Source organism: Drosophila nasuta, chromosome X (assembly GCF_023558535.2).
Source record: "Drosophila nasuta strain 15112-1781.00 chromosome X, ASM2355853v1, whole genome shotgun sequence".
Lineage (NCBI taxonomy): Eukaryota > Metazoa > Arthropoda > Insecta > Diptera > Drosophilidae > Drosophila > Drosophila nasuta.
In genome coordinates, this window is record NC_083459.1 from 4,314,117 (window position 1) to 4,338,764 (window position 24,648).

Here is a 24,648-nt window from a genome sequence, read left to right on the forward strand (position 1 = left end):
TGGTATATTTTGAGAATAATACCGCAAAATATATTGCTTTTATTCAAAATGGGTAGCGGGTATCTCACAGTCGAGTACACTCGACTGTAGCTTTCTTACTTGTTTAATGTTTGCACACAGTTCAAGATTGCTTCAAATTTTAGCCACGCCCACTACCGCCAATATAAATTGAAAAATTATCAAAGAACAAGCGTAATTTTCAAGCTAGATCCGAGATTGTTGGTACATACAATACTATCTAGAGTCTCTTATGAAATTTTGGTAAAATATTTAACAAAAGTATTTGTATGCAAAAAAGAAACGTATTGCCCAATATAGCGTTAGTTCTTTTTTTCTAGCAATTTGGTATGTTTAGTATTATATAGTATATTTTCCATATATAGTATATTATTAGAATATGGTGTTACTGAAAGTGGCTAGCGGATATCTCACAGTTTAGCATACTCGACTTTCATTGAGAAGAAACGTTTCTAGTCCAGCATATGCTTTCAAAGTTCCATATTTAAATTTGAATTTATTAATATTATGTTATTTTATTATTTATTGAAATTATTCAATTTCCATTTTAATTGTGCTTGTAATGTAAGTAAATGAATATTGACTTTTGAAAGCTTTAATAGTTATACAAATATTATTTAAAGTTAAATACAAATGTGTCATTCCTCAACCATTTCGATGTTAATACTCAGCTTGCATATTAAAGACCAAACCCGAATAGAAAGAGCAGAGCAAATCTCTTTGTCTGTCTCTGTGTGCAAGTGACAGATGAATTAGAGATACAATTAATGACACTAGTTTATTTTCGTGAGGAGGGGGGACCAAATAAATTGGAATACGAGAAGTCGCAGTCGCAGACTGGACACTAAGAGGAGAGTAATCGATGGGTCAATTGCTAAAGTCAAAACAATCTGTCTGTGCTTGTGATGTTAACCAATCCAACTATGTTTCTCAATTTGATTTGGATTTTTTTCATTTGTTGTTTGTTGCTTTCTCAATTTGCAGAAGAGCGGACAGCGAATGAAGTGCTCGGCATGCCAGCTGATTGCCCATCAGAATTGCATTCCAATTGTGAATGAAAAGACTCAACTAGTGTGTAAGCCAACATATCGAGATGTCGGGATCAGGCAGTATCGGGAGCAGACAACAACCCATCATCATTGGGTGCATCGCAAGTTAGAGAAGGGCAAGTGCAAGCAGTGTGGCAAGGTAATTAACCCTCCTCCCTACTCCTCCTTTCGATTCACGTATTAACAAATCTGCATTATTTATAGGCCGTGCAGAGTAAGCTCTTTGGCTCAAAGGAGATTGTCGCCTTGTCCTGTGCCTGGTGCCATGAGATTTACCACAACAAGGAGTCGTGCTTCAATCAGGCCAAGATTGGCGAAGAGTGTCGCCTGGGTAAGTTCGCCTCTCCCCACGCTCTCTCTCTCCCCTATGTCTTTCTCTTTCGTTGTGAATCCTCTTCCATTCACTGTTATCGATGGCCACACAGCCATGGCCGAAAGCAACAACAACAGCAAAAGGAGAGAAACCCATTGTCCATTCTCCATTATCCAGTCTCCTCCTTTTGCCGTTCTCCGTTCTCCGTTCTCTGTTCCTCCTCCATTCACCATTGTCCTCTGATTAATTACGTGACGTGCATGCAAATAAATTGCGGCCCGTTAACTTAATTAAAATTTGTGCATTAAAACAGAGCTCAGAACTTGCCCCTCAGACGCTTAACCCTTTTCTCTCTCTCTCTTTCTCTGTGTGTGTGTGTCTGTGTGACCCCAGAACGAATCCCATTTATTCGCCAGGTAAATTGCGACACACCTCTCGACCTTTTTACCCCACAATCTCTCCCTCTCTCTCTCTCTCTCTCTCTCTCTCTCTCTCTCTTCCTATCGCTTTCACTCTGATTCTCTCTCTCTTTATCTCTCACATATTGTCTTAATTTGCACAGTCGCTCGCTCATTCGGCATATTTTTTGTGTATTTTCATTTTAAATCACTTTTTTGTATACTCTTTCTTAGAAGTCAAAATTTCAGTTTGCTGTGCATTTTATATTTAATAGCACATGAAAATTTCTTGACGAAATTGTCATTAAATTAAATAAAATTTAAATGTTTATTATATAATTCTTATTCGTTTAAAATTAACTATTTCAAATGAAGCTATAAAATTAAATTAAATTACATTTTTTAATTAGAATTCTGTAATAAAATTTCGTTTAAAATTAACTATTTTCAAATTAGCTTCTATGATAAAATTGTCATAATTTTTTTTTTTATTTTCTCTATACTTTTATTTACAATCTGTCATTAATTTTAATAAAAACACATATATTAATATTCATGATTTCCATTGAAACTAAAACTACTTCAAATTAAGTTTTGCGATAAAATTGTCATTAAATTACATAAAATATAAATTTTTATTATATAATTCTTGAATAAAATTACAATTAAAATTAATACTATTTCAATTTAAGTTCTGTAATGAAATTACCATTAAAATTTAAGTAATTATAAATTGTTTTCAATTTAATTTAAATTTAAAGTCTGATTGCAACACATTAAATTCCCTTATTTTTCTTATTATCAAATAATTTCCCCAAAAAATTATGATTTTATAAAAAGTTTTATTCTTAGAATTCTATAAATATTTCGGTAAGAATTTCAATCTATGTTAATTTAGGAAACACATTTAAATTTTTGCCCCACAGTCCACGTTCATAAAAGTGCTCGAAGTATTTTTTAAAGAGTATCTCAAGGTTCCTTCATCACATTGACAGATTCGCTGCTCATTTGAAGCGCCTTCGCTTCTCAGCTTTTGGGTAGTGTTTTTATTCGTTTTTTTTACGCTTTTTGGGTCAAGTTCTAAGGTCATTAGCATTTATTTCGCGGAATTGACAATTTGTCAAGTTCTTGTCTCCGGCACTAAGTCAATAGATGAGCGTAATACGTGTACGTCGAGTGCTCAGGCAACTTTTCTTTTGACTAACTGACGCTGTTGTGACGTCACAATTGAATGGAAATTAAGCAAGCGGATGGACGGACGTCTGTTGACTTTGCTCGTTTTCAATTCAAATTCAAATTCAAATTCAAATGCAACCCACCCAAATACACGAAGATTGAAGGGCCTTGACAGCGAGACAGCGAAAATTTGCTACAATATTCAGAACAGAAGTCAGTTAATTTCGAAATTGCTAAGAAATATTGTGTGCCATAAAATTGATTGACATCTTATGGGAGTGTGAATTTGACTGAGTAATGCGTAGTGCGTCTTAAATATACGAGTAAGCAAATAAAAATGCCACTAAGACTTTATTTCAGAATTAAACACAAGCTGTGTTTCTTCAATTCAAAAATCGAAAACAAAGAATAGACAATTAGTCGCAATAACAATTCCTAACCAAAACTTCGATATATGTATGAATAGTGGAAAATTGAAAATTTGGTCGAACCGAAAACGAAAACAATTCGGCAAAACAATACTTAATTAGAAAGCAAACACGTTCAATGTCAGTGTCAACGAAAAACGTGCCAAAAAAGAAAAACAACAGATAACAATAGTATACTTCGAGTACTCGCATGAATATGAAATCAAATAGTGGAAGCACACAGAATTGGATTCAATTGGCATGATTGATACAGCATTTGAAATTCGCAATTTTTCGGTTGCTTCTTGTGTTGTGAACTTTCAACTTTTTCATTAGTAGAGTTGAGCAGATGGTGCACAGAAAGTTTAATATAACATAAATATGAAGCAATGAAATTCATTTCCTTTTTGGGGAAAATGTAATTTCTGCAAACTACTTTTCGTTTTCCCGTTGACTTTTCCGAAGGATTCCTTTCTCTAGTTGACATTCTCTAGTCAAATGTTAACCATGTCAGAGATGCCTCGAAGGTCAGCAAAGAGAGAGAGAGAGAGAGAGAACTGCGAGAGTTGAGCAGTTGTCAGCAGTTGATTTGTGAAGTGGATTGGCTGACCGACAAAAATTGTTGCACAAAACGCAAAGTTTCTGGCCACTCGGCTGTTGCACTTTGTGGTCATCTTTGCCGCCTGCTGCCTGCTGCCTGCTGCATGGAACAGTTAATTCCGAGATGCCAAAAAGTTGCGTCAAGTGCCAGATGAAAGTACTTTAGCAGTGCCTCAGCTGTGAATGTCCCTCAGCACAATCGACCATGAACAGTTCTAGTTCTCTCTCTCTTACTCCTACTTTCTTGCCATCTCTTTCTTCAAACGGTGTGTTTATCCATTTCATCGAGTGTGCAAAGGAAATGCGTACTGAACTGGACTATGTCCGCTTTTTATAAAGTGTCTCAATGGGCGACTTGTTAACACACTCTCCAGCATCGCATTACTCACACCAATACACACACACACACACACACACACTCACAAGTAGGCACAAACAATGACGGAAAGACAATGATGAGGGCCACAAGACAATGAAATAAGGCGCAAAATACAATTACAGGCTGGCATCTGTGTGAAGCCTAGACCCAATCTTTTGCTCCTTTGTCCCTCTCTGCTCCTGCTCCTCGTCTGCCTGTCTGTCTGGCTGTCTGTTTGTCTGTCTGTCTGTCTGTCTGTCTATGTGTTTCCCCTTTTGTCCCTCTGATGACTGGCACCTACTGCAATGCGTCGCTAAACTTTGTCAGCTTGTCTGATGCCTTTTGTTTTGCCCAAGCCTCCTACTTGCTCTCTCTCTCTCTCTCTCTCTCTCTCTCTCTCTCTATCTATCTATCTCTTTCGCTCTTTATTCATCTCTCTCACTCTTACCACAGCACACACAGCCTTGCTGTTTTGTCTGCTTCTCTGTAATTCCTGTGGCATTCATAATTGCACTTCGAGTCTGCCTCTCTCTCTCCTTCTCTCTGTCTCTGTCTGTCTGCGCTTCGGCATGTCCCCTCTGCTGTGGCATGCGGCATCATCTCAATTTCTTTTGTTTGGCCAGCAGAGTCTCGCAGCAGACTTTTCGCATATTTTCTATGATATTAACTTATCCCGGTCGCTTGCGTTTTTGGCTCCTCTACAAATGGAATTTGCTGTCAGCTCTCACAGCACTCTCAATTAGCCACACACACACACACACACACACACACACCCAGTTATCTCCTCTAGCTCACTCTAACTCTCCATCCATCTCTCTTCCACACAGGTGACTATGCGCCCATCATTGTGCCACCATCGTGGATTGTCAAGCTGCCCAACAAGGGCAACTTCAAGTCCTCGATTCGTGTGAGCAACAAGAATAGCGCTGCAGGCGGTGCTGGCGGCGGTGGTGGAGGCGGTGGCGGTGGCGGTGGCGGCGGCGGTGCTGGCGGCAAGAGCAAAAAGCAATTGCAGAAACGCCAGAAGGGCAAGGAGGAGAAGAAGGAGCCGCGCGCATTCATTGTAAAGCCCATTCCATCGCCGGATGTAATACCGGTCATTGTCTTTATCAATCCCAAGTCCGGTGGCAATCAGGGCGTCAAGCTGCTCGGCAAGTTCCAGCATCTGCTCAATCCACGTCAGGTGTTTGATCTGACACAAGGTGGTCCCAAAATGGGGTAAGTTGAACACACACACACACACACACGTCTACTATATACCACATAACACACGTGTATGTTCGTACAGTGGCTCTCAGCTTAGTTCAACCAACCAGCACACAAAGTGGGTTAAATCGTTATACAAAGCAAACTAAGAGCGATACTTAAATAGTTCCAATGTAGGCTTATTGCAAAAGGTTTCAATTTACAATATATAGTTTAATTAAATTACCAATATTTCTATACATATTCGGAATTTTTATCATTAATAAATTCAATAGTAAGTCAATACAAGTACAGTCAACCAAAAATAGATAGAGATTACAATATTCTATGGCGAGACAATTACCTATGATTGCTAATAGAGAGATTCTAACATAATTGACACATAGGTTAACTCAAAAAATATATAATTAGTTCATTATTAATATTTTTCTTATGTAATTTTAATCTAAAACAAAAACTCTTTATGAGTATGAGTATGTAATAGAGTATTACTAAATTTAAATTGTTGATAAATTAAATACAATTATATAATTTAAAGTCATAATTAAATAAAATGAAATAAGTATAAATAGTATTTAAAATTACTTTAGTTGTTTACAATCTTAATCAATAGTTTATTGGCATATAATAGAAGCAAATATCTTAGATCTAGGGTTAATCGGTAGGTAGATAGAACCCTGGAGGAGCATAGACCAGTGGAAGTCCTTAGTTGTAGCCGTATATTTTAGCTTCTTCTTCTGCAAAGTCACACAGTAATGTGATGCATTTTTGGCAAAAGCCATCGGCATCATGGAGGATATCCTTAAAACGTCAAGAAGATCGTTTAAACACAGCGATTCAAGGTATTTCAACCGGAGTCGGGATAACAGAGGAGATGTTCCAATGTTTCCTTAACTCCAGACTGATCGTGATGCCCAAACAACCGACAAACAGTGACCTGCGTTAGGCCTGCAGTCTTGCTTAAGTTGATTTTTACTGAAGGACACATCAGTTAGTAGAGTACCAGCTCATGTCTTACCGAAGCTTAGAGTATACTTCTAGTGTTAAAAGTTCTGTTTTTATACCCGCTACCCATAGGGTAGAAGGGTATTATAACTTTGTGCCGACAGGAAATGTATGTATGTAACAGGTAGAAGGAGGCATCTCCGACTCTATAAAGTATCAGCATCAATAGCCGAGACGATCAAGCCATGTCCGTCTGTCTGTCTGTCTGTCCGTCTGTCCGTACGAAAAACTGGATCTTAGAGACTATAAGAAATAGAGCTATAATTTTTTTCGACAGCATTTGTTATGTTTGCACGCAGATCAAGTTTGTTTCAAATTTTGCCACGCCCACTTCCGCCCCGCAAATCAAAAAAATCGAATAACAAGTGTAATTTTAAAGCTAGAGCTACGAATTTTGGTTTATACAATAACTACTATAGTAGTTATGATTCCTCAATATTTGGTTGCGATCAGATAAAAATTGTCGAAGTTATTAAAGAAATACTTTTGTATGGGCAAAAACGCCTACTTACTAGAGCTCTTAGTTGCTTTGGCCGATAATCTGGTCCATTGTGCCGTCTATGGTATATTTTGAATGGTGTACTATATCGATATACCAAACATACCATTTGGTATATTTTTAGTATTTTTTTAGTATTTTCGGTATATTTTGAAAATGATACCGCAATATTTTGCCTTTATTAAAAATGGGAAGCGGGTATTTCACAGTCGAGCACACTCGACTGTAACTTTCTTACTTGTTTTTTCTCACACCTCTCGTCTCTCTCTCTCTCTTTCTCTGTCTCTCTCTCTCTCTCTCTCTCTCTCTCTCTCTCTCTCTCTCTCTCTCTGTGCAGACTTGACATGTTCCGCAAGGCGCCGAATTTGCGTGTCTTGGCCTGTGGCGGCGACGGCACTGTTGGCTGGGTGCTCTCCGTCCTCGACCAGATCCATCCGCCGCTGCAGCCGGTGCCCGCTGTGGGCGTGCTGCCTCTTGGCACTGGCAACGATCTCGCTCGCTCGCTGGGCTGGGGTGGGGTGAGTAATTTGGTTGCACAATTGTTGACATTTGAAGTTGCAACATGATTTCTTCTCTAGGGCTACACGGATGAACCGATTGGCAAGATACTGCGCGAGATTGGAATGTCGCAGTGCGTGCTCATGGATCGCTGGCGGGTGCGAGTGACGCCCAACGATGATGTGACCGACGATCATGTGGATCGCAGCAAACCGAATGTCCCATTGAATGTGATCAACAACTATTTCAGCTTTGGCGTCGATGCGCACATCGCACTCGAATTCCACGAGGCTCGCGAGGCGCATCCGGAACGCTTCAATTCGCGTCTCCGCAACAAGATGTACTACGGCCAGATGGGCGGCAAGGATCTGATACTGCGCCAATATCGCAACCTCTCCCAGTGGGTGACGCTCGAATGCGATGGCCAGGACTTCACCGGCAAGCTACGCGATGCTGGCTGCCATGCCGTGCTCTTCCTAAACATACCCAGGTAAGATTCAAGGTCCCAGCTTCGCTTTCGCTTACTCACTGGGTTTCATTTCGACTTCGACCTACAGTTATAGCGGCGGCACGCATCCCTGGAGCGATTCATTTGGCCAGACGAAACCGGCCATCGATGATGGCCTCATGGAGGTGGTCGGGCTGACCACCTACCAGCTGCCCATGCTGCAGGCAGGCATGCACGGCACCTGCATCTGCCAGTGCCGCAAGGCGCGCATCATCACCAAACGCACCATTCCCATGCAGGTCGATGGCGAGGCCTGTCGCGTCAAGCCCTCGATCATTGAGATCGAGCTGCTCAATCAGGCTCTAATGTTGTCCAAGCGCAAGCACGGACGCGGCGATGTCCAGTAAGTATACGACCCTTGGCACGTTGCTCTCTTGCTAAAAGTTAGGTGTTTCAAGTGTTCAAAATTTAATGGTAAATAATATCAAGAAATTTAAGTACGAGAGATTAGAAGTTGGAATAGAAAATGTTTAAAATGTTTATATGAACTAATTCGATAGATCATTTTAGGTTGAGGATTTCAATTTAATTGAATAATTTGTTAATTATTTTACACCTCATCGCTCTCTCTCTCTCTCTCTTCTATTAATTTCTTAGACAGCTAATGTGTTCAGACTTAACTGACTTTGAATTTGCAAGTTAGAAATTACTTTCAAAGAGACTTGAGTAAAAAGTCATAAATATTAAAAGAGCTGAATAATACTTTACTCTTCATTTAAAAGTTAAGAAAAGAATACAATACTAAAGTTCTTATCCTCTAATTTAGAAGCTAGAAACAGAATTGAAAGAATTTTTTACTAGTTCATTATTTATTATGCAATTGACAGTTGATAGCGAATTCAATAATATTTTAAAAGCACTAAATGTTATTTGGTTGAAAGATAAATTAAATTTTCTAGTTATATGTAGGAGAAATTTGCTTTTTTACTCACCGGATAGAAGGTACTATAACTTTGTGGTGCTTTGGCAGACATTTTGACCTTTATGGTATATTTCGAATATTTCTTTAATACTTAAACGATATACTAAATATGACCTTTGGCATGTTTTAGTATTTTTGCTCTAGATTATTTGGCATATTGTTGTATTTTTGAATGGCACAAAAAGCATATGAAAAAATACGAAGCGAGTGATATCCTAGTAATCCTACTTAATTTAGAAATTTAAAAATATGTAATACCTATGAATCCAAATATCAGTTAACTAAAGACGAATAAGAAAAGTTGAAAAATATTAGAAAATTTCTTTTTCTAAAATTACATTTTTTAGTTAGTTATTTTAGAAAATTTCATTACTTTAGGACTACAAATACATTTTGTAATGACTGCTCAATTTTCCATTACCTAATTCACATTTATCTCCGTAGAATCAATCCGCTGGAGAAGCTGCAGCTGGCCATACTGAGAGTGACAATGCAGCAGTATGAACAATATCACTACGACAAGGAAATGCTGCGCAAGTTGGCCAACAAACTGGGACAAATTGAGATCGAGTCGCAGTGCGATTTGGAGCATGTGCGCAATTTGTTGAATGCCAAATTCGAGGAGTCCATATCGTATCCAAAGGTCTCGCAGGATTGGTGTTTCATCGATTGTGAGTGCCAACAAATATATATCTTACTGTGTATATAATGTTAATAATTTATGATATATTTGATTAGCCTGCACTGCTGAGCATTATTTTCGCATTGATCGCGCCCAGGAGCATTTGCACTACATCTGCGACATTGCCATCGATGAGTTGTATATACTGGATCATGAGGCGGCCACGATGCCACAGACACCGGACCAGGAGCGTTCCTTTGCGGCATTCTCGCAGCGACAGGCGCAGAACGAGCGACGGCAAATGGATCAGGCGCAGGGACGGGGAAATGGCAGCACGGGTAGGCTTCTGTTAGCTGACTGTTGGTCGCAATTGCGGCGATTGCCGGCGGCAACGTACAGTGTTGCCGAAAGCAACGCTGCCGAGTTGCCGCTGGAACAGCGTTTGCAAATTTATCAGCAGCAGGTCGCAGAGCCGCTGCCGTATTTAGAGAGGCGCATGTTTTGCCATCTGCAATATCGCAAGAAGCGCTATGAGATTTGAGCTTGTGTGCTCTGAGTGTGTGTTTGCCGCCTGAACTCCCAAAACAAAAAAAACAAACCGAAACCGAAACCGAAACCCAAACACTCCTCTATCCTCTTTGCCTTGAAGCAAGCCTTTTTTGCGGTGTCCGTAACTCTTCTCGTTGTCCAAGTTGATTTGCGTTTTGCGTTGTAATTTTTGCATGTTTTGGCACTAACAAAATAATCAACACAAACACACACACACACACACCAATACTCACACACACACACACCTATAACTGGGATGGGAGCGAATACAGCTTAGTCCTTGCCACGCCCGCATGTAAGTAACGCCCTAATATATATATGAGTATCTGTTGTATTTGGTTTATAATCGCCGCTTACGTTAACAGAGTGACAAGGACTAAACCGTATTCCGTTCTCGTCTCCAAAAATTACCCAACACCAACCAACCAACCAATAAACCAACCACTCAACCAACCAATCAACCAAGAAAACAACCAACCAGTCAAATCAATCAATCAATCAGTCAATTAACCAACTAACCGAACACAAAAAAAGAAACAAAAGACAGAATAGAGTTATATTGTGACGGGTAGGTTGTCTGTTAGTTTCACTGATTTATCGATTAACCAATTTATCGTTTATCGTTATAGCTTTATATTTAAGTTTTCTATTTCTATTTTTTTTTTGTTGCCCAACCCAAATGCATATTGTAAATATTTTCTGCAAATGGCGTACTAACAATTTTGTAAATCTCTTTTTTTTTAATTTTAAAATATACACCTAAACACGCACGCACACAACTACACACACACACACACACACACACACACACACACATCAACACGCGCGTATCTCATACAAAGATGAGGACTTGCAAATTGGCTCGAAGCCCATTAAAGTGATGAAGTGGAAGAGGTAAAAACCGCCAAAGAAACGTCAACTAAATCCACAGCAATCACAAACTTCATGTTTCACGAGCATCACAAGTCCAAAAATTAATCAAAGAAAATGCGAAATTCTATTAAAGCCAAATGAGCGAGACAAACAAACAACAACCTTATGCTCTGTCTCTGTCTCACTTGGCTTGCAAATCCCATTGGTTGTCCTGCTCTAACGATTGGCGCTTCAATCACTTGTCCATTTGCAAAAAAAAAAAAACATCACACTCTCTCTCACTCTCTATCTTTCTCACTCGATCTCCCACTATCTCTCTCGCTGTCTCTTTCTTTTCGAATTGTCTTTCTTGACTGTCTCTTTTGTTAACCGTTATTTAATCTTTTATTTACTGTTGTTCAACGCATGCAGCAACAAAGATCGTTTATTCAGTTTTAACGAAGATGTTTTTGGTTATGGATTCAGGTACTCTGTATTATAGCGCTTTTCAACACTACTCTTTAATCTATTACTATTCTAACTACTTGCATCTCTATCTTACTGTATATCTATCTGTCTTTTTCACTCTCACTGTGTCTTAACAGAGATCGTATTCGTATCATATTACAGAACCATCTGAAACTTGTCGAATCGAAACTGATGCTTGACTTTTTTTCTTTTTGTTTCTCTATTTTTCAATGCACACACCATACACCATACACACACACACACACCACACAACTGTACACACACCAACCAACCAATATATTATTATCTATGCATTATATCGCATACACATAACAGCCCTATACTGGAGCAAACTTCCGATGCCGTACTACTAGCAGCCCAGAGCGGCGATCTCAATATGGTAGCTTTAACTTCTTTCTTTACTTTACCTTACCTTTTCCTTTTACTTTTGATTTCCCTCTTTCCATTTTCCATTTTGTGATTCAACGCGCTTTATACGAACCAACGTTACGTCTCTTCCTCTCTGTCACTGTTACTGCACCTTTTTGCTTAATTATTTGACTAACACTCCTCACTTTCTCTCTTTCCATCCGATTCAGTTACGTGCACTACATGAACAAGGATACTCATTACAATCAGTGAACAAGAACGGGCAGACGGCGCTGCACTTTGCCTGCAAATACAACCATAAGGACATTGTTAAATATATCATTTCATGTGCCACGCGACGCGTCATCAACATGGCGGACAAGGAGTGGTAAGTTCGATTCTATTCAGAACTTTAATTCGGTTCGAATCGGTTCTCGATATTTACAATATTAAAAATATATACGTTTTAAGATATTAAATTAAATGAGAAGGATTGTGCTCGCCTGTGACATACCCGCTACTCATTTTCAATAAAACCATATTTTAAAAATATACCAAAGATAGACCGAAAATATACTAAAGGCTATATTTGGTATATCGTTATAGTTATGCATTCAAAATATAAAATAGAGGACAAGTATATCAGATTGACATTAATTTCTCTTTGGGTAAAGGGTATAAAAACGAATATGTTCTAGTAGTATTGTTTAAAGAGACGTTAAATGTAAACAGATTAACTTTCCGAAAAAAACATTGTAAGAAACATCATATATAATTTGTAATTATACCCTTCTACCCTAAGGGTATTATAACTTTGTGCCGGCAGGAAATGAATTGTAACAGGTAGAACGAGGCATCTCCGACCCTATAAAGTATATATATTCTTGATCAGCGTCAACAGCCGAGACGATATAGCCATGTCCGTCTGTGTGTCTGTGTGTCTGTCCGTCCGTCCGTATGAAACACTGGAACTCAGAGACTATAAGAGATAGAACTATATATTTTTTTCGACAGCATTTGTTATGTTTGCACGCAGATCAAGTTTGTTTCAAATTTTTGCCACGCCCACTTCCGCCCCCGCAAATCAAAAAAATCGAATAACAAGTGTAATTTTAAAGCTAGAGCTACGAATTTTGGTATATAATATAATTACTATTACAACCTCAATATTTGGTTGCGATCAGATAAAAATTGTCGAAGTTATTAAAGAAATACTTTTGTATGGGCAAAAACGCCTACTTACTAGGGGTCTGAGGTGCTTTGGCTGTCAATCTGGTATATTGAGCCGTCTATGGTATATTTTGAATGCGGTACTATATCTATATACCAAGTATACCATTTGGTATATATTTTTGTAGAATATTCGGTATATTTTGAGAAAAATACCGCAAAATATATTTCTTTTATTCAAAATGGGTAGCGGGTATTTCACAGTCGAGTACACTCGACTGAAGCTTTCTTATTTGCTTTTCATATAAATATATTTATTGGGACTAAGCGTATACTTAATATTCTTCAAAGCCTACTTTCCATTAAGCAGTTCATTTATTTTTTGCAACAATTGTAAAGCAGCTAAAAAGTTCGAATGTAGACCTACATAAACTATCTTTAAGAACAGTGTAATATTTTGATCCTAACTTTTTAACTGGAGGGAAAATACCAAAAAAATAAAATTACACATTTGTAATTGTAGTAAAAATGTTAAGTTATCCTTTAACGACTTTCTTTTTGCAAACAATTTTTAACAAAGCGAAATAGTATATTTTTATATGAACAAATTGACAGTTTGTGTCGGTTTTGTATTGTTACTCAAATCTAGTATATTTTGTACTCTGCGGTATAGCAACATACCAAATACAGCCATCAATATATATTTAATGTAATAGTATATTAATATACCAAATACATCCTGCGATATATTTATAATATATAGTGTATTATTATTCCAAATATAGCCTTCGGCATTTTTTGAATGTATTAGTATATCAATATATTAAATATTACCTTTGGTATATTTTGGTATTTATAATATATTAATTTGGTATATTTGAAGCATAATATCGCAGTATTTTGCTTTCGGGCACACTGGACTGTAGCTTTCTTACTTGTTTTTACTAATCCTTTCTCTATTTGTCTCTCCCTCTCACCCTCTCTCTGTTTATCTCCCTCTCTAGCGGTCAGACAGCGCTGCATATTGCCGCTGAGCAGAATCGCCGCGACATTTGCGTGATGCTTGTGGCAGCTGGCGCCAATTTGCAGGCTCGCGATGCCGGCGGCAACACGGCTATGATGGTGGCATTCAACAAGAATGCCAACGAGATTGCAACATATTTGGAAAGTAAGCTGGTTGAACAACAACAACAACATCAACAACATCAACAACAACAGCAGCTGGGTGTCGGCTGGTCCAATTCCAATTCCAATTCGAATTCCAATTCAGATTCCACATCGCCGTCGGCCACCTCCATGTAAAAACCCCCCGCAAAAGAGAAACACCAAAATGATTTTTTCAATTGATCCACTGTAGAGATCTCGCTAGCTGTGCACAAACAACATCAACAACAACATCCATCAAATTTTAATATAATTATAAATAATTAATCGTAGTGAAGCCAACGCCCAAAAAAAAAAAAAAAACTAACAAATGAAATCATCTGGCTGCTTCAAATCCGTTTCCATCTGGTAATTATCTAACTAATCAGCGAATTTCCTTCTTTTTTGCTCTCGCTCTCACGCCAAATGGAAATTGTATCACAACAAAAAACAAAAACCAAAAACAAAAATGTACATTGTAAATAAAACAACAAACCCAATGCGAATAACAACATTCCAATGCAAACGACAAATGTGCAACAAATGAAACAAACTGCTCCTTTCACCTAAGGTCAAGAGCGTTTCATGCATTTGGAGGTGCAAACCAGAATTTAAATGTTTATCGAATTAATCAAAATACACCACTAATTGAAAAGCAAAAACATAAATCTCAAAAAACCAAAAACGAAAATGTTTTGCAAACATTTCACTCCCGTTTCGCTTTTGAAAGTTTTCATTTATTGTTCAACAAAGATTCAAAAGAAAAACAAAATGAAAAAAAAAACAAAAAACTGAGTCCAGTTAGTTATATTGTCTATAGTTTTTGGTCAGATTTTGTCGGTAGCAATTAAAGAGCGAATGCAGACATGCATTATAAAAATTAAAATAAATAATTACAATTTTAAGAATTACAATTAATTTAATTGTTAAGCAACGAATTCACAACAACACAACACATTTAGGCGTTGGTCTTTTTGTTTTTAGCAACTAAGTGACAATTCATTTACTCAATTCATAAGCAAGAAAACAAAAACCAAAAATACAGAAAGCAAACAAGAACAAAATGCAAATTTCCACTCACGTATAGAAAACACACACACACACTCACACACACCTAAGAAAAGTGTGTGTTAAACTATTGTTTTGAATTCTTTGGCAAACAAAATTAAAAGATGATTATATTGTGATATCTAAATTTAATTGTACTAAAATCTACAACTAAAAAAAAACTAAATAAGAACACATTCTAATTATACTGATAATAATATTAATAATAATAATAATAAAATGCAAGCAACTTATCAATTTGTTGGACTTGAGAGAAAGTGCAAGAGAAAGCAAACCGAGGCCCACGAGGCGTATGATTGATGTTGATATTAGCCAAGACATTTTTTGCTGTATATACTACGTAGTATGAGAGAATATTGATAAACCACAACAATAACAGCAAGTTCTAAATATTTATTCACACCCACACGCGTATAAATTATATAGTAGCACACACACACACACATACACATAAGTATATATAGATATTGTTTTTTTTGTGAAAATTTCGATTAAGAGAAATAAATGTAAAAAACTGTTGTAAATTGCAATACAAGCCAAAAGAAAAGCAGCGCAGCAGCAGCAAGCGGCAGAAAAGATAATGAATATTCTAACTGGACAGCATAATGTATTTCACACACACACACACACACACACAAGGCACACTCTTGGCACACACACACACACAGTCCCATGCGCACACTCTGATCTAAGCTATGCACAACCCAGAAAAAGTTCCGTATTTTCAAGTCTTCGGTTCTCTGGTAAACTCTCCCATCTCTCACTATCTTCCTCGATCCCCTCCTCTCTATATATCTAGCTCTTTAACGCACTCTCAATGTGTTTCAAATTGAATTAAAGACTTTCACAGAGACTTAAGCGCCCGTCCTCACCCGCCCAACCCTCAATAAACAAATAAAACAACAAGCAACAACCAACAACCGACAAAAACAAGAACAAGTGAAGTGAAAACTATATACTTACTTAGTGTAGACTCTAGAAGGTACTATATACATATATATATATATATACTTGTAAAGACTATTGGAAACTCTAAACGACTTTAAAACACAACAACAATAACAACAACAAAAGAACAACAACAACAACAACTACTACTACCACAGCAACAAGAATTACGATTACAACAGGAATATATAGAGAATATGAAAATAATCTTAACAAACAAAGATATATACATACATATATTTATGTGTGTGTATATAGTTAAAGATAAGAATAAACTATCTACTACATATATTATATGAATATATATATTTTATCAAGAAACCAAAATCAAACACAGATTAATATTGTAGTTGATTAAGTGCTAAATTAATTACGCGTAATCTCGGTATTATTCAACAACAAATGCATATGTATATGTGTTGTTTTACTTGTATGTGTACGTATGTGTAGAATAGTTCAATTTTTTTGCATTAGATTCGTTCATTGTCCCCCTCTCTCTCTCTTTCTCTCTCTCTCTGTCTGTCTCACTCTCCGATTCTAAGTTCGAATGTGAAAATGCGCTAAAAGTCAATTACGTTTCATAAAAAATTTCCAATATTCGATTCTAAATACGAAGTATGCAATAAAGAAAATGGCAAAACAGAAAACAAAATCTCACTATTGAACATAAGTCATAACGTAATTAACTATTTAGTGAGCATCCTTACACAACGACAACGACACAACACCACACAGACAACACACTACACAAAGCTCTGAACTAAATGTAATTGTAAGTGTAATTGTAATTGTTATTAATTAAGTGTAATTAGCGGCCAAAACTCGACTGAACTGTGATTGGCCCTCGGCTCTTGGCTCGAGCATTTTAATCGGGCTGCGATGATCACTCGAGTTTTGAGACACTTTTCGACTAACTACGAAGATTTGTTAAGCATGCAAACAATTATGTTTTGGATTTCGCGTATGTAACGAGAGAATGTAACACAATGCAGAAGAAGAAGCAAGTTCGAGGCGATTGCGGGGAGAGCACGATTTGTGGCAGAGCTTTTGGGGGGCACACAGCTAAATGCCCCGCAAACGTGCACCCAAAGCAGCTGCCACAATTTGCATCAATGTGATCGCCTCAGCAACGTATGAAGCAGTAATAGTAATCGATAATCGAAGTAGAAGAAGATTTATTGAAGAAGCTGCAAGTCTTATTTAGCAAATGACAATCTAGTGAATTTAGCAAAGAACAAAATGCGTTTGCTAAACAAAGTACAACTAATAATAAATTAACAAGCAAAAAAGGAAATCTAATAATATTTATTAATAAGCAACTATTCCCGCATTACTATCGCTTAACTATCGATTAAAAAACACAACACAACTGAAACAAAATCTATCTCTAAATTGAAATTGAAATTGAAATTGAAATTGTAGTTTGAGGAATTATTGAAATGAACAAGTGAAATCAAAATGAGTGGCAACGATTGATTGATTGACGATTGACAAAACTGAAGCAAATAAAGAAATAAATTACTATGACAGTGTTGTTAGTACTAAGAGGAAAGGTACTAAATACCGTCGGGAGAACGAACGAACGAACGAACAAAGAAAGAAACAAACAAACAAAAAAAGAATTGAAAGAACGTTTGTAGATGGGGGTTATATTCACCTGTTCGGAAAACAACCGGGTCCAAGCCAAACTAAGAATATATTTTCGTGTATTTTGTGTACATTACGAAAGATGAAATATATAGAAAACTTACATACATTAATATGGCATACATCACATAAATACCTGTACTACTTCCAATGCCTTACACTCAATCACCAGACGCCTCAACACACACACACACACACTGACATACAATACAGACACAAACAGAAACTAAGTTACAATTGCAAATCACAGACACCAATAAGGATAGAGAAACACACACACACACACAAACACAATCTGTTGAATGTTCTTTAAGCAAAAATACATAAAAGCTGCATAGTTATGTATATGTGTGTACATAGAAGCATGTGTATATATTGGACACATACATAGAAGCATACATCGTATCGTATCGTATGTACATATATATACATAGATACTATATAGAAGCTATACATTAATATTATATACATACATATACTATATATACATACATATATATTTTTTTCTAAGCATATAAGAGAATTGTTGAACAAATGGTAAACAACATGAAACGCAAGTCTTATGAAAACCTAGAATCTAAGGCAACTGAAATTGTAAAGGAAGCAAAAACAGTAAACAATAAAAAACAAACAAAAAAAACCGAAACTAAAACAAAAACAAAAACCATAAGGGAAGCAGAAGAACAAAACTAAAAAATATAACAAACAAAGAAATGAAAACTATTTACTATTTAATTGAATAATATAATTAACTATAATACAAATATAAATATTTTATGCGCCTAGTAAATAACTTATATTAATTGTAATTTATTTATTTATGCTTAAACAAACACACACACACACACACACACATACATACATACACACCCAAACACTGAGAAAATAATTATTTTATTTTCAAAAATAAACAAACAACAAATAAAACAAATTCATGATTTCGATTTTTTAGTGTGTAAATAATTGAATAATAATTTTCTTTGGTTTTTCGACTGAATTTCAAGTTCTTTCCTTAAACATTTTTCCAGCTCGGCAAAGAAACAAAAAAAAAACACACACACACAGCTGAATTTATCAATTTTTGTTGATTATAATAAAAAAAATTAAAAGCTATAAATATTTAGAAAAAGAAGATGAAACTTATGCAAGTCTGAAAGTATTTCTATCGAAGAGTTCTAAACTGCTTAACTGTAAATTGTGTAAAACTAATGATCTTCAACTTAGCGCTATACATAAATATATAAATATATGTATATACTTATATATACACACACACCACATGCAAAATTGTAATATATACACACACATTAAATAATACCTACTTATATATTAATATATACATACTATATTATTACAATTTTTTGGTAGTTCTTAAGCATAAACATAAACAGACAACAAAAAAAACAAAAAACAAAAGTAAGTACGATATGCACTGCAAGCACTGAGGAATTTGATTCAATTTTACTTAAGATAAACGAAAAGAGAAATTGAAGTAGCATTTAAAATTTAAATTATGGCATTATGATTAATATTAAAACAAGACAAAAACAAATGCAGAAAATCAACCTATTTAAAATTTAAAATTAATTTTCGAACAAGCTAAATACAACAACAAAAAAAAAAAATTGAAATTGAAAAAAAAATGAAAAACAAAATATCCGATGCAGCAAAACCCAATAAAAAACGACAACAACTGGAAGGGCAAATGGGCAAGCTTTGAATGAGCCGCAAAAATATCAATTGGATTTGTTAAGCAGAACGTGGTCAAATCGATAGGCCAAATAATAAGAAACAGGCACAACATCCCACACGGCACACACACATAAAAACACACACAATATATCAATATACATGTGTATGTGTTATCGCAAATTGTACTATGCTTCAATTAAGCTGTATTAAAGGCAGAATTACCAGTTAATCACACACTTACGCCGACTTTCGCACCGAAACTCACAGACAGGCAATTTGTAAACAAAAAGAAAAAAAAGAAATGAAGAAACCACACAGAGAAAAATCAATGAGAAAATTACGCATTGCATAACAAATTCATTAACCGATGACTCAATATGTAAACAAGCTTAACTACTTAATAATTCAAGTTCCATTTTATTGCCCAAAAAGCTAAACTCAATTTTCTACCCAAAAAAAAACACCATCGTTTGGTCTCCTATGTAAAGCATCTATGATAATTCTTACAATATTTGACAAGCGAAAAATATACAAATGACAAAAAAAGAACTTAACTTAAATTATGTACTATCATCAAGAAAGTTGCTAATCAATACATTTTTCGGACACTCTATTACAAAAGAAATAAACATTTTTTTGGTATTTCAACTTAAAACTGGCCTTTTTTCATTTACTCGATCGCAATAAAATTGGTTTACAGCAGAAAAAAAAGACAATTTTCAAATTCCAAAGGCTTTCAATTTTTGACGGTTTTATTTTCAAATTGACAAACCTTTGCCTACTTTTTACAGCTTAACGGCTTTTCGTCATTACTGCTTGGTAGCGCCATCTATGGTTCATTGGCAGAACAAGTATTTAAATTTGCGCAGCCTGAAAGTATGTTACAATTATTTGCATTTAGCGCGCAAGGTCCACTACAAAACCTCAATTTTTTTAGCATACTTTTAGGATCGAAAATTGTCGCCATCAAAAGAGCAAGTGACTTGCTCTATTTCTGCTTGCTACTAATTTATGTTCGCCTGGTATTTCATCTGCTGGCTTGGTATTTTTCTGTCTGTTCGCGGCTGCTTCAAGTGGATAAGTGCATCAACAGAGATGATGGCAAAAACTGTCCAGTCAGCAAAGGAAGTACTAGGAGAACAGAAGTCAGCAGCAAGCAGAAATAAATTTGTCACATCCTAAATTTGTAAGCCATCTGCTTGGCCGCCAATTTTAAATATGAAAGTAACCGACAAAAAGCCAATCCGTTAAAATTCAAACATAAGTTTTATTAGTTTTTTTTTTTATTTTTCTGAAAATCTCTGCCAATTTGTGAAGGATATTATATTTTTGTAATTAGGGTAACCAGCTACAATGATTGACCCTCAAGGATATTTCTATTAAATTGTAATATCTAACTTCGCAACCAACTGCTTAGTGGCGCCATCTATGGTTCATTAGCAGAACAAGTATTCTAATTTGTGCAGCCTGAAATTATGTTACAATTATTTGCATTTAACGCGCAAGGTCCACTACAAAACCCCCAATTTTTGTAGCATACTTTTAGGATCGAAAATGGTCGCCGTCAAAAAAGCAAGTAACTTGCTGTATTTCTGCTTGCTACTGATTTATGTTCGCCTGGTAATTCATCTGCTGACTTGGTACTCTTCTGGCTATTTGAGGATGCTTCAAGTGGCCAAGTGCAGCAACAGATGATAGCAAAAACTGTCCAGTGAGCAAATTAAATACTAGGAGAACAGAAACCAGTAGCAAGCAGAATTATAGTAAGTTACCTACTAAATTAATGAGACATCTGTTTGGGCGCCAATTTTAAATATTAAAGTAACCGACAAAAAACCAATCCGTTAAAATTCAAACATACTTTTTGTTATTAATTTTTTTTTTTATTTTTCTGACAATCTCTGCCAATTTGTGAAGGATATTACATTTTTGTAATTAGGGTAACCAGCTATAATGATTGACCCTCAAGGATATTTAGGATATTTCTATTAAATTGTAATATGCAACTTCGCAATCAACTGGTTAGTGGCGTCATCTATTGTTCGTTGGCGGAGTTAGTATTTGAATTTGCATAACCTAAAATTATACAACATTATTTGCTGCACATGCTATGTTATTTGAACTTGGCGCGCAAAGGCCACGACAAAAATTATAAATGTTATGTAGCATACTTTTAGGGGCGAATGTTGCCGCCATAAAAAAACAAGTGACTTGCTGTATTTCTGCTTGCTACTGATTTATGTTCTCCTGGTATTTCATCTGCTGACTTGGTACTCTTCTTGCCATTTGTGGCTGCTTCAAGTGGCCAAGTGCAGCAACAGATGATAGCAAAAACTGTCCAGTCAGCAAATTAAATACTAGGAGAACAGAAGTCAGCAGCAAGCAGAATTACAGTAAGTAACTCACTAAATTAGTGGAGCCATATTTTTGGGAGCCAATTTAAAATCTTAAAGTAACTGACAAAAAAAAAGTAGTTAATAATAACAAAAATTCTTATTGAATTTTCTTTTTCTATCGTATCTCTGCCAAATCTTTAAGAATATCGCCAGGACCTACATTCTTCTAATCGGGATAACTAGCTCTCTCAACTGACACTTAACTATAGTCAAGATATTCGTATAAAATTCACATTAAATTAGCATTTTAACGATAACTCTGCCAGATTTTTAAGCTAAAAAATAATCAAGGCATCGAGTCGAATCAGCTGAACCTTAAGGGTTTATAGTACCTTAATAATAACTGTGAAAAAGTCAGAGAACCGAAATTTTAAGAACAATTTTGATGTCGTTTACAAAAGAATAGTTTAATTGAATAGAGAAATATTCAAATTTTTCAATAACAATAGAATGTACCTTTTCGCACTTGAATTGCATACGCAACAAATTAAATATCTAATTATTTTGAATACTTTTAGGATGCAAATATAATATAAAAAATAATGCACAATCTAGGGTACATTGACTTTGCAATTGAAGTTGGCAATTAAAAGTCTGCCATAATATTGTGTTGATGCCAATCAATGTTGTGTTCATTTATTTTTGTGGCTTATTTCTAAAATGAACAGCATGATAAGCACTTTTAATTGCGACTTGGCCAAACTTTAAACAATTGAGCTGCTATCAATTCATCAGCTGATAGCGACAGCGAGGTAGGCCCCAAAATCATTACTAAGCCCCAATTCAATTAGGCTATATGTGAATAGATAGACAATTAGACAAGAACAAAAAAGACAAAAGCCCAAAAACAATTTCGGTAGATTAGCTACATATATTGTCCGTTATCGGCGGGAAGAGCGGCAGCCAAGAAGTCCACGGCAAATGCTATAAAAAGGTCCAAGACCGAAGACAGTTGATAGAGAAAGCTCTAAGAAATCGCAACATGAAGTTCACACTTTTCGCTCTGCTTGTCGCCGTCTGCGTGTTCAGCGTATGTTGGAAAATTTTGGAATAATAATAAATATTGAATTGATAATCTTATTTTTGGCTTCTTTTCAACAGACCAATGCTGGCACCTGGCAGCCTCTGAACATGTCCCCAGATGTGGGCACACAATTCGAGATCGATGAGTTCGAGAATCTCGATACTGAGGCCGATTTCTTCCTCTTCAATGGCGTCTATTATGCTATTAAGGTCGCACTTCGCAGCGTCAAGGGCTTCAACTGCCTCATTAAGTGGGTGGTTGGCATTAAAGCCAGCGCTCTGCAATACAGCTCCGATATTATTGCCTGCGGTGTTACTGCCAACCAGGATGTGACCAATCTGATCAATGCCAATCTGAAAATCATCTCCACTGCCAACAACATCATCAACCTGAAGTCAAACATTTGCGCCGGTGCTGATGAGTCAAAGCCAGTCACCAAATGCGTTGTGAAGACTCTGTACCAAGTGTTCCAGCTGTACAAACAGGTCAAATCCGCCGTCAAGCTGGCCAAGAAAATCCCAACCACCGGACCCAATGCTGTCCAGTGTGTGACCGATGCCACCACCACCCTCACCAACTACTACACACAGTTCCCTAGCAACATCAAGTCCTGCTCGAAACTCACCTCCTAAACAGTGATATCTTATCTGCTTCCAATTATTTTTTTTTTTAATTAATATTCAATAAATATTAATTACTGCAATACAACACGTTAAGAGTTTTTAATAAATAGAAAATAATAAGTTGCTTTAAAGAAATTCCTGCTGAATTGTTACTAATTTTCGTAATGCGACATGAAGAATTTAAATATATAACTCCTGCTACTAAATTTATAGGGTTTAATATGTTTGTTTCTCGGGTGTCGCATAGTCAGAATAATTATGTTCGCTTACTATATATGTGAAGTATGGCACTACTGGTTGCTGGTAACGAGTGGCAACGCGAGCTTAGTGAAAGGATATGGCACCACTGATCATGAAAGCAAGATCGACGAGAAGTTAGTTGGTGTGTCGGCGTTGACAGGAACAGTTGTCCTTTCATCGTGTTGATCATTAATCTGTTTAATTTATCATTAAAAATAAAAGTAATGAACTTTTATATTTTCTATCAATAAATTACTCTACTTTGTTACATATATAAAATAAACTCATCATAAACTTATCTAATCTTCAATGATTCCATTCTTATTTGATAGGTTAAATATCGATTAAAGTAATCGATTTTGATATAAATTGTATTTCTGTATGAGAGTAAACTTACTTTTATAAGCAGCCCTAGTAGTGTTCATCTGGGCACACAGTCAGTCAATAAGTATCGAAAGTTCGATACAATTCCCTTGAAGTTAGAGTCTTTTAAGTTCTGCGCACGACGCAACATGCAAATGAAAGCAACTTCATTATGTACTTTTAATACATCAATTAAGACTCTTATAATCAAATTACTTCAACATTGAACTAAAATGTGAATGGCGTTTAAGCTACAATCTCACAGCTCTTACAATTTGTGAGATTAGTCAGAGAACGTGTTCAACAACTAGTTAGTCAGTGAAGACAAACCATTTGATTTATAGTATATATAATGTACACATAATAAATATATCGCAATCCGTTGATTTGTCTTGTTTTCCATTACTACTTCCAAAATTTCTTTAGAATTATTAATTATACCCGCTACCCGCTAAAAAGGAATTATAACTTTGTAACTGCAGGAAATGTATGTAACGGGCAAAAGGAGGCATTAATT

At 36.1% G+C, this 24,648-nt stretch overlaps 3 protein-coding genes across 6 annotated transcripts in view; 2 read left to right on the forward strand and 1 right to left on the reverse strand.

The window, feature by feature from the left end:
* LOC132796137 (eye-specific diacylglycerol kinase-like) overlaps positions 1 to 15,670 on the forward strand; it is a 39,582-nt gene extending 23,912 nt beyond the window's left edge. Inside the window, exons 4-17 of one of the 4 annotated variants that reach the window (XM_060807199.1) lie at positions 1,003 to 1,206; positions 1,272 to 1,398; positions 5,147 to 5,537; positions 7,367 to 7,547; positions 7,608 to 8,017; positions 8,085 to 8,378; positions 9,402 to 9,628; positions 9,696 to 9,917; positions 10,971 to 11,022; positions 11,413 to 11,466; positions 11,785 to 11,848; positions 12,048 to 12,205; positions 13,992 to 14,155; positions 14,702 to 15,667. In XM_060807199.1, the coding sequence (XP_060663182.1) occupies positions 1,003 to 1,206; positions 1,272 to 1,398; positions 5,147 to 5,537; positions 7,367 to 7,547; positions 7,608 to 8,017; positions 8,085 to 8,378; positions 9,402 to 9,628; positions 9,696 to 9,917; positions 10,971 to 11,022; positions 11,413 to 11,466; positions 11,785 to 11,848; positions 12,048 to 12,205; positions 13,992 to 14,155; positions 14,702 to 14,745 (2,592 nt within the window). In that variant the 3' untranslated portion in view covers positions 14,746 to 15,667. Of the gene's footprint in view, positions 1 to 1,002; positions 1,207 to 1,271; positions 1,399 to 5,146; positions 5,538 to 7,366; positions 7,548 to 7,607; positions 8,018 to 8,084; positions 8,379 to 9,401; positions 9,629 to 9,695; positions 9,918 to 10,970; positions 11,023 to 11,412; positions 11,467 to 11,784; positions 11,849 to 12,047; positions 12,206 to 13,991 lie in introns of all 4 variants that reach the window. The other 3 variants (XM_060807197.1, XM_060807200.1, XM_060807198.1) reach the window with 3 other exon arrangements.
* The window catches only part of LOC132796135 (GATA zinc finger domain-containing protein 14), a 221,033-nt gene that overhangs the window by 124,470 nt on the left and 71,915 nt on the right, over positions 1 to 24,648 (reverse strand). The window lies entirely within an intron of this gene.
* Positions 22,810 to 23,616, forward strand: LOC132795903 (uncharacterized). Its single transcript, XM_060806849.1, has 2 exons — positions 22,810 to 22,911; positions 22,983 to 23,616. The coding sequence occupies exons 1-2, from the start codon at positions 22,864 to 22,866 to the stop codon at positions 23,535 to 23,537; spliced, it is 603 nt and encodes a 200-aa protein (XP_060662832.1). The 5' UTR covers positions 22,810 to 22,863; the 3' UTR covers positions 23,538 to 23,616.